The sequence below is a fragment of the Muscardinus avellanarius genome (genome assembly GCF_963383645.1).
Source record: "Muscardinus avellanarius genome assembly, chromosome: 20".
Classification (NCBI taxonomy): Eukaryota; Metazoa; Chordata; class Mammalia; order Rodentia; family Gliridae; genus Muscardinus; species Muscardinus avellanarius.
The window spans coordinates 33,035,117-33,056,417 of NC_137806.1; the positions used below are offsets into that span (position 1 = coordinate 33,035,117).

Genomic DNA, 21,301 nt, shown 5'->3' on the forward strand with positions numbered 1-21,301 from the left:
TGCCCCTGGGTTCCATCCTTAGTACAAAAAAAAGTAGTTAATATTGTCATTAACAGTAATGAAACCTTGTATATGCCTGAGAATGGATACCATTTTAAAAATGCATTTAATTGTAAAGTATCCTAATGATTTTAAAAGAGTATTTAAGACAGTATGAAGATGAAATATATACGCATAATATTTTTAGTCATTTTAACACACACATGGTAGATCCCTATCAAATAATATTTTATGGCCTTGCAGTTTCTTTATGCTTCTATGAAGCAAAATACTTAATTTTTATGTTTAATTTTTTATTTTCAGGGAACTGTAAAAAACCTTTTAGGAGGATTCTTGAATATTTTAACACAAGCCGATTCTGATTTTCAAGGTGAGTTGAACCTGTTAGTTTTAAACAATTAGCTTTGATATTATTGTTATTGTATGAAAGGCTGATAATCATGGCCTCCATTGGCACAGTGTCCCGAGATTTCAGGAGTATCGTCACATGCACCACCTCACTTGTCCCTTTGATGTACTCCATAAAGTAGACCTAGTAGCAGCGTCCTTATTAGATAGAGAGGAAAACCCAGATCCCAAAGGACTGAGTGAGTTGTTTAGTAGTATGCGGGACAGTAAGCTGGCCGATCTGATATTGTCTGATATAAACTATCTGATATTTTCCACTCTCTACTTACTACTTTCTCAGACATTTGAGAAACAAATAATTAATGTATAATATGATTTCTAACCACAAGGAACCTAAATTTTAGTTGGAAGCTGGGCGTGGTGGCACACGCTTGTAATCCCCGCACTTGGGAGGCTGAGACAGGAGGATCGCACAGGTTCGAAGCCAGCCTCAGCTACTTAGTGAGGCTCTCAGCAACTTAGTGAGACCCTGTTTCCAAATAAAAAATATAAAATAGGTCTGGGAGTATAGCTTGGAGGTAGAAAGCCTCTGGGTTCCACCCCCAGTACCACCAAAAATAAAAAATAAATTTTAGTTGGAGATTAAAACCAACAGACATGAAGTATTAATTTGGGTTCATGAGCTGCTTCCTTCTGATTAAATTTTAGTTAGACACTTTTGGCAGAGATACGTAGAAGCAGCGTCAGGTTCTTGTGAGGGGAGCAGATCAAGGGCTTCAAGATGTTGGTATCTTATTGTAACTGATGTTAATTTTAATCACTTGTTTAAAAGGGTGTCCAGCAAGTTTCTCCACTATAAAGTCACTGTTCCCCTCTATAATTATTAGTATCTTCTGGACTGGTAACTTGAAAATATGTAACTATCCTTTCTCTCCTCATATTTTAATCCATGTATTTGAGGACCCATGGCCGATCCTTTACTGAAATAGTTAATACTGTGTTTGCCAAGTAATGATGTCCTGATCTTCCCTTCTTTCTCCTGATTGCGAATTGGGGTTGTGCCGTATGAAAGCACGTCCCCGTCTCCCGTCTGCCTATTTGGTGTGTGGAGGAGGCTCCGTGTGGTGCCCTCCCCGCCAGGCCCCCGTTAAATACCTCATGTTAGTGTGGAAGATGCTCTTGACATCAGTGCACCTACACTCACATCACTAGCTGACGTCCATAGTTTCTTCACAGATCCTGAGTTACTTCCTTTTCCTTTTCAAGGATCCTATCCTTAAACTACCTTTCCTCTTCAGGAGACAGTCTTCAGTCTCACCTGACGTGATATGGCCTCATGTTCCCCCCTCCTCCTCACTCTTTTTTTTTTTTTTCATTTTGCTACTGTGGGTTTTTCCTTTTGTAATTTTGTACTTTAGTGCATTGAGTTTTCAGTAGTATGCAGGAGCAATTACACACACACACACACACACACACACACACACACACACACAATTTCCTCATTTTGAATTGAAAATAAAAGTCCAAGCACACTTCACTTTGCTTAGGTCGCTCAGATTATAAAGGTATTTTAGTCTAAAGAATTCTATGAATTTCTGTACCAGTTTATATTTTGTGCCAAAACCCTTAGTGAAATAAAGAAAATGTTCAAACTAAGTAGTTGTGATAGTTAAGTATTTATATAATCTTTCATACTCATTCGTTATTTCTGTCATTTAATTTTCCATGTGGTAAGTGATAGATTTATCACTTACACAGTTTAAGATGAGAGGGTAACAGACTATTTAATGGTATGGGGGGTGAGTGTCACTTATCTAACAAATATCTATTGCTTTATGCTTTTTAAAAGAATGCCTTGAGTTTCCTGGTAGGTAGTCCATCTTTAGGAAAAGTGTTCTTATTGGTTCCTTGGTTTGCATTTCATTAATATGCTATTTGTTTAGCAAATTTTATTACTAAATTGTTTATACTCCATCCAAGATGTGATGATAGCATTTGACCTTTTTCGTGAAGTAGCTGGTTCATTTTCTTGATTTAAATGTGCCGTCTTTAATTTCCTCGTCTTCTTAACATCCAGCATGCCAGAGAGTGCTGGTGGATCTCCTCGTAACTCTGATGAGCACAAGAACATCTTCAGAAGAGCTAACCCTTCTTCTGAGAATATTTCTGGAGAAATCACCTTGTACAGTAAATATGCTAGCATTTTTACTTTTTAAAACTAATACCAGTTATTTGGAAATCACTAGGTGTTTTCTTTTGATGTAGCAACTGTTATACACTCAGTTTCATGTACTTATGTATGACATGCCCAGATACTTCATTATTTGCGTGTATTTTACCCTTTTCACTTGGATTTTGACTCAGCACAGCATCACCCTTTAACCTGCCCACCTCTGGCCTTTGTACTTCATGCTTACCAAGCTTGCTCTGTCTCGGAGCCATATCCCCAGCCCTGGAGAACTCAGGTTTATGATGAAATCATGACGAGAAGCGTAAGTGAATTAAACAGAACACGTTGAGGCTGCTCTGTGTGAAAGAGGATTGGATTTCACAGAGCGCTGCCCGCTTCACTGCTGCTCCAGCCCCCTGGCCCGCAAGGAAGCCTTGTGGAACATGGGTCAGAAGCTACCAGTGTGGGTCAGTGCGCGCTGGCTGCGATTCCATGGGAGGCTTCCAGGCTTCTCCTGAGCACCTCCCCTGGTCATGATCAACCTCAGGGGCGCTTTTATCCACGAGTAGGCCTGGCTTGATTAATGCTTCTACTTTACACTTACCGTTGTTCGTCCCTTTAATTAAGTGCCCATTTCCTCTCTTATCTTGTAAGATTGCAGTTCAGCCAAAAATCTCATCTTAAAATTGTGTTTTAGTCTTTTTATTTTTGAAACAGGGTCTCGCTGGGTTGCAGAAGGCCTCACTAAGCTGCTGAGGCTTCAGCAAACCATGATCCTCCTGTCTCTGCCTCCCAAGTACTAGGATTACAAGCGTGCCCGCCACGCCCGGCTGAGCACTCAGTTTTACGAAGTCAGTCAGCTTCAGAATCTGGAGTTTGGAAGATCTCTAGCTCCATCTCCTATTTACAGTCACTGAGAAAAACTCTAATGCACATGGAAATGAACATCTTTTTTGAAGAATTATTCCAGAAATAATTGTCATATTTAATGCATAATGCTTAAAACCAATCATAAATCATAGATTTGTACCACAAAGCCATCTAAATACAAATTAAGCCAGGCGTGGTGGCGCATGCTTGTAATCCCAGGGCTTGGGAGGCTGAGACAAGAGGATGGCACAGGTTCGAAGCCAGCCTCAGCTACTGAGTGAGGCTCTCAGCAACTTAGTGAGACCCTGTTTCCAAAATAAAGGATAAAATAGGTCTGAGAGTATAGCCTGGAGGTAGAAAAACCCCTGGGTTCCACCCCCAGTACCACCAAAAAATAAAGTAAAATAAATATAAACAGCCACAAAAGCGTACATATTTTAATAAAAACCAAATTAACCACAGAGATTACATATTTTAAGAATAGAGTATGCTTCGTATTTTATAGTAACTATACAAAAAGTATTTGAATAGGAATGCTGATATATATGGATGTGTTTGTATTTACACTTATTACCTGAATTTGAAGATTGTCATGCACTTGATTACATGATTGTAACATTCTGCTTGGTTTTTTCTCTAGGAAACTCTTCTACTGGGTATCCAGAAAATTGTTGAAAGTGATGTCACCATGAGCCCGTCCCAGTATCTGACCTTCCCTTTGCTGCACACCCCGAGTTTAAGCAGTGGTGTCTCCTCACCAAAGGGCCCTGGGATCCTGAACAGTAAGGCCCTGGGCTTATTGAGAAGAGCACGGATCTCGCGGGGGAAGAGAGAGGCCGACAGAGAGAGCTTTCCCCATCGGCTGCTCTCCTCGTGGCACGTGGCCCCTGTCCACCTGCCCCTACCGGGGCAGAACTGCTGGCCACACCTCTCAGAAGGTTTCAGTGTGTCACTGTGGTTCAGGGTGGAGCCTGCCCACGAGCCCGAGAGCACCACGGAGAAGGGCAGGAAGATGAAGAAGAGGAAGAAGTCATTGACTTTACAGGACAGCGGCTTGGACGGCACAGGTATGACGGCTGGGTCGTCTCTGGGCCCTCAGGATGTCCACACTCACACGAGCGGGGTTTGGTGGTGGGAAGTCAGTCAGTAAGATCACTGTTAGGGCCACGGAGCTAGCAAGATGACCGGAGGAGAGAGAGGTCGAGGGTTGTGTCCCACTCGGAACTACAGACACAAAGAACTCTACTTCCAGGAATCTTACCCGGCCACGGCAGTCTCTGTCCTAGGACAGTGGGCCTCTTCTAGCTGCCTCCCCTGACCCGTGCGTGGGGAGGAAAATCCCAGTGAAACGTCAGGGTTCCAGTGGGGGGACTGTCACCTCACAGCCACAGCCTGAAGCCACTTTCTACATCATTAACGTAGTGTGACATTCACACCCAAGAATGGCCTAGGAAGGTAAACTCTTCAAGAAGTCTCAGCAGCTAATGTGTCATGTTTTAGGAGGTTACAGAATCTTCCTTTGTGGATTTTGCCACCTGAGAATGACAGCGCTGAGATGGTGCGCGAGGGCTTTGGTGCTGATGCGGCTTGACGCGCTGAACCTTGTGGTGGGACCCTTTACACGGTTTTAATCCTGAGTGCAAGTCCTACGATGAGCGTCCTGCGAGCCTTGTCTGTAGGGGAGGCTGCGCTCCGACCAGGCAGCCACGTGACAGCGCACTTATATTAACTCCAGGGCGTAAACATCCCTCCCTCCTCTGCTCAAGGCCGCACGGCTTGCTTCCTCACATTCTCAGGGCACAGCCCCGCTGGACGCAGGATCTTAACATGTACACAGCTACCGAGAAAAGTGGAGATTGGAAATATTTTTCTTTTAATTTTAAAGGTATATTAGAAAATCTATCTTAGAAGCCGGGCATGGTGGCACACGCTTGTAATCCCCGCGCTTTGAAGGCAGAGACAGGAGGATCGTGCAGGTTCGAAGCCAGCCTCGCTGGCTTAAGAGACCCTGTTTCCAAATAAAAAAATATAAAATAGGTTTGGGAGTGTAGCCCGGAGGTAGAAGGGCTTCCAGGAACCCCAGTACCACAAAAGAAAGAAAGAAAAGAAAGAAGGAAAGAAAGAAAGACAGACAGACAGACAAACGGACTATCTTAGGTGATTTTGCATAAATACTAAAAAAAACATTTAAAATAGATGTAAAATTTATAAAATATTTCTAAAATATATAAAAATGTTTGAATTAAAATGAATAAACTATTACAGTGACATCACATATTTTGACACTACACCATGTGCCTTTGAGCATGTAATTTTATCTCAGCTTCTTAATTCCAAAGTGGGGTTAATAATATCGACCTTGTAAGATTATTGTGTGCTAGGCTAAGAAATAACTGTAATATTATTCCTGCTCTGAAACTCCTAGCTGCACACTGATGTTTGTTCTAGTCTTTCATTTACATGGAGACCTTTTTAGCGTCATGGCAGGTAGAGCTCTCAGTACGTCTCCTGTCGGCAGTGGTCCTTAGCACAGCCGGCGTCCCTGACTGCTTCCTCAGGAGCGTTGTCATGCCAGGAGATATATTCTTAAAAGTTGGTAGAATTTTATCTGTTGAAAATGTCAACTAATATTCATGCAGTCTAGTAATAACTAGTAGTGTCCGTGTTCTCTAGAAGTTTGAGCCTTTGGACATGCATTTTGTACTTGGGTAGGTCTTAACCCAGCTTTACAGAAAGCCACACAGAGCTGGCCCTGCAGACTCAGGTGGTGCAGGGTCACGTGGCGAAAGGAAGGGTCAGGATGAACACCGGATGGCCGTGTCCTGTAAGCATTTACCTTTCTTGACTTAAAGAAACAGGTGGAGAGTTTCTGAATCACTTTGCAGTCACATTAAAGGTCACTCCCCAGGGATTCCAGATGCTGTTTTCAAACACTACCATTTTTTAAAAACAAGTTTTAATACAATCAATTTCAAATCATGTCACTGTGGTAATTTCGAGTGGATTTTGTCACTACAAAGCACTGGCAGTGGCGAGTGCTCTGGGCCGGGGCCAGCGGGCCAGCCAGTGCGGCCAGGCGTAGGTCGTGGTAGGGCATCACACTGGTGTCACGGCAGGCAGGCGCGCCCAGCGCCCTTTAAGACACAACTAGTTAGCCGGGCGTGGTGGCGCACGCTTGTAATCCCCACGCTTGGGAGGCGGAGACAGGAGGATCGCGCAGGTTCGAAGCCAGCCGCGCTGGCGTAAGAGACCCTGTTTCAAAAATATAAAATAGGTCTGGGAGTGTAGCCCGGAGGAAGGAGGGCCTCCAGGAACCCCAGTACCACCAAAAAAAATAAAAAATAAAAAATAAAACACAACTAGTGAAGCACTCGGTTACTGTTTTGTATTTGGAAATACTGTTGTCCGGAACAGGTCAGGTTAGTAAATAATGTGCTGCAGATGAATTGCCAGGCTTGGCGTCTTTTAAATTCACTCCGCACTCCATTCTTATGAACTGCCTTACTCCCATTCTGACATCTTCTCGTAGAAGGCGACAGACCAGAAGGTGCAGAGGACGTCAATCCTGGCGAGAGACTCCTGGAGGAGGGCTGCATCCATCTGCTCTCCCTGGGCTCCAAGGCGCTGATGTTGCAAGTGTGGGCTGACCCGCACCGCGGCACCTTTATCTTCCGGTATCAGTGTTCCTCAACCCCTCACACTAGACCAGGGATTTAAGTAGTGTATGTGAGCCGGGCGTGGTGGCGCACGCTTGTAATCCCCGCGCTTGGGAGGCTGAGACAGGAGGATCGCGCAGGTTCGAAGCCAGCCTCAGCTACTTAGTGAGGCTCTCAGCAACTTAGTGAGACCCTGTTTCCAAATGAAATATAAAATAGGGCTGGGAGTGTATCCCAGAGGTATAAAAGCCCCCTGGGATCCACCCTCCAGTGCCACACACACAAAAAGCTTATGTGAGGCAGTAATGTGAGATCTGCTAACAACAATCAGTACAGCAAGAGAAAAATTTCACTCAAAGAAGAAGATGCTTCTAACAGTTCCCGACGCTCCTTGGTTATAGGATACTGTGCACAAAAGCCTGCAATCGACTTCTGTGTTAGGTTCCTATTATGAGATTTTAGAGCAGATGCTGGAGCCTATTCTGTGGAGATGTCCTCTCCGTTTTTCAGTAGTTATAGATATTGCAGTTAAATATTTAATAGTCACATATTTTTCATTTGGATTATATGTTTAATAGCTATTATCTGCAATAAAGTTCAATATTTTATTATCTTTTTTGTTTCTTCTGTTAAGAAGTAGAGATATATCTTTTATTTCTATTGAGTATGAATACTCAATACTACTACTTATAAAACTCAGAACTGAGCAAAACAATATGTTAGGTAGAAATATGTTTTTTATGAGCCGGGCGTGGTGGCGCACGCTTGTAATCCCCGCACTTGGGAGGCGGAGACAGGAGGATCACGCAGGTTTGAAGCCAGCTGCGCTGGATTAAGAGACCCTGTCTCCAAATAAAAATATAAAAAATAGGTCTGGGAGTGTAGCCCGGAGGGAGAAGGGCTTCCAGGAACCCCAGTACCACCAAAAAAAAAAAAAGAAAGAAAAAAATATATATATTTTATAAATATCATAAGTGTTCTAGGTGCTTTTTATACTTTAAAAAAAGAAAACAGAAAAGAAAATAAATATATATTATATAAATAGTATAAATGTTCTAGATGTTTTATACTTTATCTCTTATCAGTAATCCTTTAAAGTAGGCTCTAATACATTCAAGCATTTAAGTATCGATTACAATGTGTATTAATTTTTATTTATAAAAATTAAAAAGATAACTATACAAATAAAAATAATATTTTTACAAACTGATTTCTAGAAATAATTGTCTAAGTTTATTAACACCATCCAGTGAACCTAATCTATTTTAGTTCATGAATAATAACAAATATAAGTACTATAAAATAAGTATTTTATGGTATAAAACAAAGATCTGTTGACACTTCAAGTGAGTTTATTGTAAAGTAGTTCTGATTTTAGTCTCATTTAGGCATTCAGAATGCAGCCGCACACGCGGTAGGCACTAGGCTCACAGTTTCCCTGCTTCCAGCCCACGCGTTTCCTCTCTCTGTAGTATGTGTGTGGATTCAAACGATGATGCGAGAGCGCTCCTGCTGGCCCAGGTGGAGTCGCAGGGGAACGCCTTCCTCCCCAGCACATGGCAGCATTTGGTGGTCAGCTACCTCCAGCAGCCCCAAGGGAAGAGGAACACCCAGGGCAAGATCTCCATCTGGGTCTCTGGGCAGAGGTAGGCAGCGCTTTGTTCTCGGGCAGGCGGGTCGCTTGATTCACTCACTCTTTCTTTACCGTTCACGTCTGCAGTCCTCTTTTGTTTGTTTGTTGTGGTTATTTATTTATTTATTCATTTATTTATTTATTTATTTATTTATTTATTTATTTATTTATTTATTTATTTAGTGGTACTGAGGATTGAGTCCAGGAGGGTTCTACCTCTGAGCTATTATTTTTTTAATTATTTTTATTTTTTTAATTTGGAAACAGGGTTCTTGCTAAATTGCTGAGGCTGGCCACAACCTGTGACCCTCCTTTCTCAGCCTCCCAAATACTGGGATTACAGGTGTGTGCCGCCACACCCAGCCTACTTTTTTTTTTTAAGTTAATGTACCGTGAAGTTAATGTTTACTAGTTATTAGAGCAGTGAGCAGGTGGCCAAGGACAAAAATATTCTTTCTTATTTGTTTATTGGTTTGTTTGTTTTGTGGTACTGGGAATTGAACCCAGGGGCATTCTACTTCTGAGCTACCCCCCAGCCCTGTGTTATTTTCAATTTGAGGTCTCACGAGGTTAATGAGAGTCTTACTATTTACTGAGTTTGTCCTCAAACCTGCAGTCTTCTTTTTTCAGCCTTCCAGAGATCACAAAACTGATGGCTATGCTTGTAGGGGCTTGGTGAGCAAAAAACAGATTAGCCCAACACAGACACAGGGTGGCAGTGTGTGTAACCAAGAGAGAGCACGCTTCAGATTGGGTATGCCCGCATCGAACACGTGAGGCCATTTTTCATTTGGCATTCAACATTTTTCAGATTGTCTAGCATATGCAGCACGGAAACTGCCAAAAACATTCTTTTGACTTAAATTTGGTGCTATCTTTATCACTTTTCCTATGGATTAATTTCTACAAAGAATAAATTTCAAAAGTTTATTTTAATAATATGCATGACTTACTGATATTTTATATTGGTTGTTATTTGATGAGAAATCTGGTAGAAATATGGCATATAGTAGATACTTAATATTTGTTGAATTTATTTTGCTTTCATCTTGCAGTAGGTTTTCTTTCATCCTTAAAGTCTTATACTCACCCATTCTGACCACTAAGTGGCAGGAGCGTCTCAGCCATAGCCATTGATTTCTACTGAGGAGGTGATCATACTCGGGTCTTTCCTTCTTAACAAATATTACTATAAATTAGTCAAATGTACATGTTAAATATTATACATGACTAAATATTATACATTAAAGGGAAGTTTTAAAATATAAACAAAGTTGAATTTCTCAGAAGGAGCTTGACCATGTTAGCTTATTCTAAGCCATCTTCTTTCTCACAAACTCCATTTAGACTTTGCCGTGATAGATTACCCTCACTATCTTAATACAATTTTAAGGCATTCCTAAAATATGGTGGAATTTGGCACTGAACAGTGTCAGCAGATTATGAAGTCCCAGCTTCTGTATGTCTCCCCACGAGGAAGCCATGTATATAATGTCCTTTGTACGCATCCTGGACCTTTATCCATGGTGCAAAAAGAAGAGACTAACCCAAAGCTCTGTAATCTTCAGCAGTAAAACCAACAACAGAAAATGCAGAAAGAACTGGCATTTCAGTGGTTAGACAGAGCAAAACTCAGAGAAGCGATACTCTGTTTCTAACTAGTCTTCCAAGGCCTCGTGAACTTTTGGGAATTGTTGACCAAAGTGGCAGACTTCTTGGAAAGTTAGGGGAGGTGGTTGGTGGGTTTCTGTAAACCAGGACGACACATATGCAGAAGTCACATAGCAAAGAAAACCTGCAGCAAACTTCAGGTCACGCTCCCTGAGGCCTGTAGCAGGATCAGCTCCATGCTCTCTGTAGACTGCGGGTCAGCAGCTCCTCTGACCAAGAGAGCAGAATCCGCCTCCTCCCCTGCCCCTGCCCAACCATCCTGCACTGAACCAGAAAAAATGTCCAAGGCACCCCTCCTTACACAGTCCTGCTTAGGAACAGTTCTAGTATTCTCTGGAATCATTGACTCAACTTTGCTTTTAATATAGGAGGACGGATGTCACTTTGGATTTTATACTTCCAAGAAAAACAAGTTTGTCATCTGATAGCAATAAAACATTTTGTATGATTGGCCACTGTTTATCATCCCAAGAAGAGTTTCTGCAATTGGCTGGAAAATGGGAGCTGGGGAATTTGCTCCTCTTCAATGGTATGCTTTCTCCTTTGAAACAGTTCCACATTTAAAACAAGTAACCTGACTGACATGTCAGTCTCTGTTCCTTCACCTGTTTAATAAGTATTGCATTTCTAAGATTCCAAGCTTCCCTTTGAAAATACTTTAACCTTAATGTTATACTCTAGATGTGCCTTAAAATTGGCACATACATTTAATGTGAAAACACTTTTTCCTTCCCTCTCTCCTCTGCATATTTTACAGTACTGAAAAATTTAGTATAAGTTTAGTATATCATTAAGGCTGTCACATTGCTGGTCAGTCTTTATTGAATATATGGGATGGAATAAAGATATCAAGTCAAATTTCATTGAAAACAAAATTCACCAAGATATTCCATCAGAATAGGCACAAGTTATTTTTTCATTATACTAATTTGGAAAATGAGACATTATCAGTTTTATCAGACAAAGTAAATAAAATAATCTGGTCAACAAACCTCTCATTTTCTTGCTTTTTGTGAAAAATTCTGCTTGAGTATTTTAAGTGACTAACTCTATTTTTCCTCTTCCAGGAGCTAAGGTTGGCTCCCAGGAGGCCTTTTATTTGTATGCTTGTGGGCCCAACTACACTTCCATAATGCCTTGCAGATATGGAAAGCCAGTGAGTGACTGCTCCAAGTATGTTCATAAGGAAATTCTGAGATGTGAGCAAATCAGAGAACTTTTTATGACCAAGAAGGATGTAGACACTAGTATCTTAATTGTAAGTTTTAGTCTGATAAGATTTAACTGTGTACTGAACTTTAAGTATATTTACTGAAATGTGTGATTAGCACTGAATGAGATTTCTAGTTTTTCATTTTGATCCTTGATGATTTTCTTGCAACATTTGTTTCGGAAAAAAATTTCAAACATGTGTTACAGGTTTTAATTTGGAATCATACTTCTGCAGGAGTTCTGTCAGTTTAGTTTATCTTATGCCCACTAATAATTCAGGGAAGATGTTTATGACACAGTGAAAATTTAGCACTAGTTAGCCTGCTGTGCGCTCTATCTTGGTGCATTGTAGTCACACAGCTTAATGGGGTACGAGATGGTGGAGGCCTGGTGCACGCATCGTGCGTTTAGCCCTCCCCATTGCCCCATCGCCCCTCCCTCCTTCTCAGTGACTGACTCCGTCTGCTTGTGAATGTATGTCACACATCAGGGAACACCCCCCCCCTCAGCTGGGTCGCCTAATTTGCTCATCTGTGGTCTGTCCTTTGGCGTTCCTCCTACAACTCGTTTTCTTTCTAGCTTCCACATATTAGGAAGGGCATCCAATTTCCTACCTTTTGTGACTGATCTCACTTAGCATAATTTTCTCCAGTTCCATCCATTTCCCTGCAAAAGACGTAATGATGTACTCTTTAAGATATTGCTAAGCTGGGCGTGGTGGCGCACGCTTGTCATCCCAGCATTCTGGAGGCTGAGACCAGAGGATGGCGGTTCGCAGACAGCCTCGGCTACTTAGTGAGGCCCTCTGCAACTCAGTGAGACCCCGTTTCAAAATAAAGAATAAAAAATAGGCCAGGGGGTGTAGCTCGGAGATTGTATTGCCCCTGACCTGCAAAAAAAGAAAAATGTTTTATAATATTTCCTTTCCATACTTACAAATAGATACTAATGTTCATTTATAATATTGGTTTAATTATATGTATTCAGGTTTTAAATAACTTATTCATTAATATCAACAAAAAACTAGGAAATTTGTTTAAAAGCATTTCTAATTATTATAATATGAGACTCTATCGCTTTTTTACATTATTCCAATATTTCTTCCTACCACTATACCATTCAGGAGCTACTGGTAGGAATTTTTCATTAATAACAACTAAAAAAACACAAGATTTCATAGTCTTAAGAAAAGCTACTGGAAACTCATATCTCTGGCCTGGCAACGATCTTTTCTCATTTCTTCTTTCTTTTCAGTACTAAGATTTGAACCAGGGCCTTGAGCATGCTGAGCAAGCACTCTGCCACTGAGCTGCCTAACCAGCCTTTCCCTTGTTTCTAATGAAAAGTACAATTATAGGTCAGAGATATTTGTTTAAAGAGGCTGCTGTTTGGGAATGTATGTGTTGCTGAGGTTTATACTTCAAATCAAAATGAGTCATTTTATTATTTTATTATTAGTAATTACTTATGAATTAGATATTAAGTCTGTAACACTTACCTAAAGGAGAATTTGCAGCACAGATGCTTTGTAAAACACACGTCCATCTTCAATGTTGTTAAATGTTTATCTGTGGCAAAATAGCTACTGAGCGCAGAGCCGTGGGCTGACCTCAAGCTCCAACAGGAGCTTACCACCCTCTCCTCCCTAGGAGCCCTTTGCATTGGCGTGTGTGCGGGGAGACTGGCTGTTAACTGTTACTGGGAGGGGGCCGGGGTGCTAAATGTCTACAGAACAAAAGCACTGTTATGCAGTAAAGACTTACCCTGCCTCATTGATCAAACACGCTTTGAGGAAGCCGTTCTCACACTGGAGTGTTTAGCAGAATCACCCAGAGGCTTGTTAGACCACGCCTTGCTGCACCAGAACTTCAGACCCAGTGGGCGAAAAGATGCCCATGGGCGCTGGGTGGTGCTGACGCAGCAGGTTGGGACTGCGCATTAACAGCCTCTGCTTTAGGGGCCGGGATGTAGCTCAGTGGCAAAGCGCCTGCTTTGCAGATGTGGCGCTCTGGGTTCGATCCCCAGTTCCAAAAAAGACAAAAAAAAAAAAAAAAAAAAAAGAGAACCCCTTTAACAACCTCTGCTTTAGTGAGCTTGAGGCAATCACATATGTTCTTATTCAAATACCAATTTTAACTCTCAATTTTTTTATGACAAAGATGTCCTTAATCCTTTTATTTTTTTCCTGAAAAGAATATAGGTCATATAAGTCATAAAATTTAATATGCCTTATTATGATGACAATTCTAAGAGTTTAGTGTGCAAACCCTTTTCATAGCAAATTCTTGAAGCCTGGTTTGCTGGCTGGGGGCTGTGAGGCCATGAGGATGGGTTGGGCAGGGCGTGCGCTCCTGACCAGGGGTGGTGCCAGGCTTCTGATGGATGCACCCACAGGCTAGGAACTTGGTCTTCCCAACACGATTGCCTGCACAGTCTGCGTAGTCGACTTGTTGGTGTGCACAGATACCCCAGGTGGTGTATCTGATGAAACTGCTTACGCTGCCATGAGTTAGAAATGACCAAAGCCCACGGTTCCCACCAGTTTGTGTGAAGACACCAAAGGCACGTGGTTTCCCTGAGACCACCCCAAGGTGCATTTTGCATCAAAAATTTACCCCAGTTTTTAAAGCACTTCAGAGAATCTTGACAAGAAGCTAGAAGCAGATTGACTATCCTCTGTATGTGAAAAGCAGGGAAGCTCTTTTTAATTTTACTTAGCTGCCCTGACAGTCTGGAATTTTATTCTTATAGGAAGATTTAGGTTAGGACCACTTGTTTTGAGGATAGTTTTTCTGAACTTTATTTTATAAATACTCTTACTGGAGCTACTTTTAAATGACTAGCCAGCCCACGAGAAATCCAGAGCAGAAGGTTCATTTAGTTGGCCCTGAGTTCCGTGTTGCTAAGTGCTTAGAACAGCGTGTGGCTCCAGGCAAGTGTGGCGTGAGCCCACTGCTGTCCACAGTGCACACGGGTGCGATTTCATGTTTCTTCTACACCGATGGAAGCTGGAATCCTCGGCTCTTTGTGTGATTGACATTAGCCGTCAGCTCGGCGATGCTGGGCATGTCCCTGCGGGCAGCAGTCTCGCCCCCCCAGGCTCACCTTTGTTGGGTGTAGTAGACATCTTGTTTTAAACAAAGATAAAGCCTAGTTGGGGGCCTTGGCACTTTGAAGTATGCACTTGCCAGTTGATAACTCACATTTTAAACATTGTTTTGTGACTGAAGGAAGATGTTTGTGTTCCAGGAAAGCCTGTCAGTCGTTTATGCAGCTTACTGTCCCTCTCAGTACACCATCTACGAGCCAGTGATTCGACTCAAAGGTCAAGCAAAAACCCAGCTTTCCCAAAGGCCCTTCAGCTCCAAAGACGTCCAGAGCCTGGCGCTGGAGCTGCCGCAGCTGAAACACCTCCGGCCCGCCGAGCGCAGGACTGTTCAGGGCATTCTGCACGAGATTGGGGGAGCTGGTATATTTGTTTTTCTCTTTGCTAGGGTAAGAACTACTGATTAAAGTTTTGTCTAAGGAGAAGCTACTTCCTTATTACTCATAAAGGGTTTCTTTGAATTACAAAATAAAAGCTACACCCAAATATAGTAAACCAGCTGGGCGTGGTGGTGCACGCTTATAATCCCAGCACTTGGGAGGCTGAGACAGGAGGATCGTGCAGGTTTGAAGCCAGCCTCAGCCACTTAGTGAGGGTCTCGGCAACTTAGTGAGACCCTGTTTCCAAATAAAATAGAAAATGGGTCTGGAAGTGTACCCCAGAGGTAGAAGGCCCCTGGGTTCCATCCTGAGTACCACAAAAAGATAGATATATTAAACCTTTAAGATTAAAAAAATCACATATGAAACATGATATTCTCCCCAAAATTATTAATATTTCTTCTAATTGATGAAGATTTGAGAAGCTTTCTATTATCTATAAATGCAGTTGGAACGATTAAATGTTAAATGCATGTTTTTTTGTTGTTTTTTAGTGGTACTGGGGATATAACCCCAGGGGTTTTCTACTTTGGGCTATATCCCCTACCTATTATTTATTTATTTATTTATTTAGGTGGTACTGGGGTTCCTGGAAGCCCTTCTACCTCTGGCCTACACTCCCAGACCCATTTTTTATATTTTTATTTGGAAACAGGGTCTCTTAAGCCAGCAGGGCTGGCTTCGAACCTGCACGATCCTCCTGTCTCCACCTCCCAAGTGCGGGGATTACAAGCGTGTGCCACCACGCCCGGCCCCTACCTATTTTATATTTCATTTGGAAACGGGGTCTTACTAAGTTGCTGAGAGCCTCAGTAAGTAGCTGCTGGCTTCGAAACGGTGCGATCCTCCTGTCTCAGCCTCCCAAGCACTAGCATTACAAGTGTGTGCCACCACGCCTGGCTAAATTTTTGATATTTTAAACTGTCTCTGGAAAAATGCATACTGTAGTAATGATATGAAAGAAATGTAGTCGGGCATGGTGGCCCATGCTTGTAATCCCAGCATTTGGGACTTTGCAACTCAGTGAGACTCTGTTTCAAAAATAAAAGAATAAAAAATAGGACTGGGGATATAGCTCAGAGGTAGAATGGACCTGGGTTCCATCCCCAGCACTACAAAAAAAAAAAAAAAAAAAAAACAATTGGGGCTGGGGGTGTAACTCGGAGGTAGAATGCCTCTGGGTTCTATCCCCAGTACTTCAAAAAAAGATGTGTTCTTTAAAACAAGGTTTGTGAAAAATTTTCCCTAAAGTTTCCCAGTGCATGGGGGAAAAACCAAGGGCCAATAAATAAGTGGAAAAAAAAGTATTTTTGGCTGGGTGTCATGGCACACACCTGTAATCCAGTACTTGGGAGGCTGAGACAAGGAGGCTCGAAGATCCGAGGCGAGCCTCAGCACCTTAGTGAGGTATCAACAACTTAGTGAGACCCTGTTTTCAAAAATAAAATAAAATAGCACTGAGAGTGTAGCTCAGAGATAAAATGCCCCGGGTTCAATCCCCAGCACCACAGAATTTTTAAAAAATTACTTATTTTGGAGTTCTTTTTAAAGGGAAGCAATACAGAAAGTTTGATGTGACCGAATGCTCTAGTCACAGGTGTTAAGGTATTAGTCTCAACAGATTACGAGCATACGCATCCCCCCTTTTGCTTCTTAGGTGGTGGAACTCAGCGGCTGTGAGGCCACGCAGGCGCTGGCTCTGCGAGTCATCCTCCGCCTGATCAGATACAACCAGGAGAGGGTCCACGAGCTGGAAAACTGCCACGGTCTCGCCATGATCCACCAGGTGCTGGTGAAGCGCCAGTGCGTGGTCGGCTTCCGCGTGCTGCAGGTATGCCTGCGGAGCGCGCTCCTCCCCGCATCAGTCTCCCAGGGTGAGCCTTGTGTCCAGTCATTCCTGAGGAAATGAAGAAGCTCATGAGGGTGTGTGCAGTCAAACTCAGGCACTCTTCTGGTTCTCTTCATCATTAAAGAGCTATATATTTTTTTCCTATAAAGCATGTTAGAAAAGTAAGGAAAAATGGACTTTGCGTTTTGGAGCTGGTGGACTGTAGGTGTGCTCCAGGCTAGGCCTCCTGTGGATTGACCAGGTCTTCGCCTCAATCCCACTGTTGTGGAAGAGAGCCCAGGCTGCCGGGCAGTAGAGACGTGCCACTGTGCCAGGCAGTAGAGATGTGCCACTGTGCCGGGCAGTAGAGACGTGCCTCTGTGCCGGGCAGAGGGCTACTCAGCCTTAAAGTTACAGACACCTGTGCTCAATTTTACTGGGATTCTGTTATCACTGTATATTGTCTGTTTTTGTTTGGTTGGTTGGTTTTTAGTCACTGTATGTTTAAATACTTATCTAGCTAAAAGCATTTGGTAACACTATGAAAGTAATTCTCTGAGGGTACTGGTATTAAAGCAGAAGATGATTCCTCTGCCCTTGGCCCTACCCCACTCTTTAAACTATCAAGAGCCATACATCTGTGGCATGAATGCTTACTACTAAGAGTAGACTAAACAATCACAAATATTTGAAAGTTTAAGATTTTTTATTTATTTAAATTGTTTTGTAGAACAAAGATACTTTGTGAAGTGTTAAATTATTTGCTAGTGTTCCTTTTAATTCAATGTTATCACTGCAGATTGAAAGTTTAATGTTAGCCAGGCATGGTGGAGCACACTTGTAAACCTTGTGCTTGGGAGGCAGAGACAGGAGGATTGCACAGGTTCGAGCCAGCCTCCCCTGGCTTAAGAGACCCTGTTTCCAAGTAAAAAATATAAAATAGGTCTGGGAGTATACCTCGGAGGTAGAAGGTCCCTGGGTTCCATCTCCAGTACCATAAAAAAAAGAAAGAAAGTTTAATGTTAAACTGGGCCTAGTGGTGCTCACCTGTAATCCCAGTACTTGGGAGGCTGAAATAGGAGGACCATATGTTCAAGGCCACCCTCAGGAATTTAGTGAAACCCTGTTTCAAAATAAAACAGTAAAGAGGACTGGGGCTGTATCTCAGAGGTAGAAGCCCGGGTCTGTCCCAGTGCTGCACACGCACACGCGCACACACACACACACACACACACACACACACACACACACACAGCTTGGTGTTTCTGCTGAATCGTGTACTCAGCATGCACTAATGCGTCCGTGTTAATGCCGACTCTGCAGACGCTTCTCGAAGGTTGCTGCGGTGAGGATGTCATCTACGCCAATGAGAACGGAGAGCTGAAGTTGGACGTGGAGTCCAGCGCCATCATTCAAGACGTGACGCTGCTGGAGGAGCTGCTGCTCGACTGGAAGATATGGAACAGAGCAGAGGCACGTGCAACCACGTCCCCACCGCTTCTTATTGTAGAAGAATGCGCGCCACAGAGCTGCTCAGAGTCCAGTAGCATAAATATTTGCGCAGTCTCGTGCGGCCATCGCCACCATCTGCCTCCTAATTCTTTCCATCTTGTGAAAGCACAGCCCTAGATCCCCTGAGCAGTAATTCCCCTTCCCTCTCCCCAGCCCTGGCAACCACCACGTGCCTGCTGGCAGTTCCAGGCATTTCCTATGAGGGGAGTCGTGTAGTATTTGTCCTTTTAGGATTAGCTTGATTGACCTAGCGTAATGTCCTCAAAGGTCATCCAGGAGTGTGTGTGTGTGTGTGTGTGTGTGTGTGTGTGTGTGTGTGTGTGTGTGTGTGAGAGACACGGAATCACCTTCCTTCTGAGGTTGAGTAATACACTCCATTGCATGTATACACCTCGGCTTGATTATCCATTGACCTTTCAAGGGATATTTGGGTTATTTCCACATTTTAGCTTTATGAGCAAAGAGACGTGTACTTTTTAATATTCAGCTGATGATTCTGGGGCAAAGAGTGGCTGTACTACTTCACTGTAGCGTTAACTAGCAGTGGAATCTGGAGGCCGCTTCCCAGGCAGCATCTCACAGGGCCTTAGATTGTGCTGAGGCGGAGGGCCGTCAGGGCCAGAGCCTGGGACAGCTCACAGGACACTCACTCAGATCAGCTGGAGACTTGCATTTAGCACCAGCCCCAAAGGGGGCCTCTGGGAGTCTGGAGAGTTGGGTTGAGGAGAGAGAGGCGGGCGCACCTTTGAGTAGGTGCCACCCTGACCAGGGTACCGAGCCCGACCCTGGTGTCGTCCAGGCTTCCTCAGAAGCGTGAAGTAAGCAGCGTGGGGAATCTAGGCCTGGGCGTCTCAGGGCCAGGCTGGGCTGGCTGTGTCCTGGGCCCTCCCAGGGAGTGCGTGGAGGGCTGCTTCCTTTCTGTGCTGGTGTTCAGTAGTCCTAAGGACTCAGGCTCAGCCTGCTCGGCTCTAGGGTAGACTTTCCCTCCAGTGAGGCAGGGTTTGCAAAACAATAGATTGTTTAGAATTAATTAGAATAGCCAGGCGTGGTGGCGCAGGCTTGTAATCCCCGCGCTTGGGAGGCAGACAGGAGGATCACAAGTTCGAAGCCAGCCGCGCACACTGGCTTAGGAGACCCTGTTTCCAAATAAAAAATATAAAAATAGGTCTGGGAGTGTAGCTCAGAGGTAGAAGGGCTTCCAGGAACCCCAGTACCACCAAAAAAAAAAAAAAAGGAATTAATTAGAATATAGCAACATTTTATTGAACAATAAAGAGAAGTTCAGAGTATTTATAATTTCTAAAAAATTATTAGCCAAGTGTGGCACACACTTGTAATTTCATTACTTGGGAGGTTGAGACAGGAGGATCATAGGTTCAAAGCCTCAGCTACTTAGTGAGGCCCTCCACAAATTAGGGAGATCCTGTTTCAAAATAAAGAATAAAAAATAGGACTGGGAGTATAACTCAGAGGTAGAATACCCCTGGGTTCAATCCCTGGTATCGCCAAAAAAAAAAAAAAAAAGTTGATTATTGTAATCCCAGCATTTGGGAGGCTGAGACAGGAAGATCACAGTTTGTGGACAGCTTCAGCTATTTAGGCTCTTTGCAACTCAGTGAGACTGGGAGTGTAACTCAGAGGTAGAATACCTCCGAGTTCCATCCCCAGTACCACAAGAAAAAAAATCAGTCCAAAAATACAGATTTTCACATTGTGCATGATGCAATGCAAATTACCTTTGAAATATACGTGATTTTAGTAGCACCATTCTTTGAACAGTTTTCTTGAAAATAGTCATATTGCCATTGTGTGTATTTGGGGTGGGGGGGTCCGGGGATGGAACCCAGAGGCATTTGACCTCCAAGCTACACCCCCTGCCCTATTTTTTATTCTTTATTTGAAACAGGGTCTCACTGAGTTGCAGAGGCCTCACTAAGTAGCTGAGGCTGTCCGCGAACCGCGATCCTCCAGTCTCAGCCTCCTGAATGCTGGGATTACAAGCGTGCACCACCACGCTCGGCTGTATTTCTTTAATTGTAATAAATCCTTCAAGATAATTCTCCTTTTAAAAATATTTGTGTCATCTAATACCACAGAAAGGGCACTGTACTAAAGCACTTAAAACAATATTACAGCCTGGCGTGGTGGGCACGCTTGTAATCCCCGCGCTTGGGAGGCGGAGACAGCAGGAGCACGCTGATTTGGAGCCAGCCTCGTGGCTTAAGAGACCCTGTTTCCAAATAAAAAATATAAAAATAGATCTGGGAGTGTAGCCTGGAGGTAGAAGGGCTTCCAGGAACTCCAGTACCAACAACAAAAAAAAAAAAAAAAAAAAAAACAAAAAAAACAATATTACATTCAACAAGGGGTTTTAAAAATGACCTGCTGACAACAAAAGCTAACAGTTGGGGAATAAACTTTGAGACTACTCTTTGCAGGCAGATTTAATCTTTGACATGGAATATATGCACAGTGCTTAACTGTTGTTTTGAGAGTCTTCCAAAAAGCCTGCAGTGCGTCCGTGAGCTGACTGTGCGCGCTTGTCTTCTCAGCACGGTGTGTGGGAGATGCTGCTGGCGGCGCTGGAGGTCCTCATCCGCGCGGAGCATCCCCAGCAATGGTTCAACACGAGGCAGCTGCTGAAGGCGCGCGTGGTCCAGCGCTTCCTACTCACCTGTCAGGTTTTGCAGGTACCGTTCGCGTAACTGTTCAACGCGCTCTAAGAACTCCAGCATGTGGACCTTACATTTTTGTGGGCATCCCGGTGGGACTTTCTTTTCTCTTCTCCATCTTCTCTACCCTCCAGTTTCTCTTCTTTCAGCTCTTATCTCTTGATCTTGACATGCTCATCTTTCCTAACTCAAATTACAAAATAACAACTGCTAAATGTCTGAGATCTTTATGTGTTGGGATAT

The 21,301-nt window shown here is 43.2% G+C and overlaps 1 protein-coding gene across 1 annotated transcript in view; it reads left to right on the forward strand.

Annotated features, from left to right (window-relative positions):
* LYST (lysosomal trafficking regulator) overlaps window positions 1-21,301 on the forward strand; it is a gene marked incomplete at both ends in the record, with an annotated part of 99,554 nt that overhangs the window by 17,408 nt on the left and 60,845 nt on the right. Inside the window, 11 exons of the mRNA XM_080717262.1 lie at window positions 304-370; window positions 2,426-2,535; window positions 4,029-4,455; window positions 6,918-7,062; window positions 8,517-8,690; window positions 10,717-10,877; window positions 11,416-11,606; window positions 14,810-15,055; window positions 16,704-16,877; window positions 18,198-18,347; window positions 20,939-21,076. Of these exons, the coding sequence (XP_080573388.1) occupies window positions 304-370; window positions 2,426-2,535; window positions 4,029-4,455; window positions 6,918-7,062; window positions 8,517-8,690; window positions 10,717-10,877; window positions 11,416-11,606; window positions 14,810-15,055; window positions 16,704-16,877; window positions 18,198-18,347; window positions 20,939-21,076 (1,983 nt within the window). The remainder of the gene's footprint in view (window positions 1-303; window positions 371-2,425; window positions 2,536-4,028; window positions 4,456-6,917; window positions 7,063-8,516; window positions 8,691-10,716; window positions 10,878-11,415; window positions 11,607-14,809; window positions 15,056-16,703; window positions 16,878-18,197; window positions 18,348-20,938; window positions 21,077-21,301) is intronic.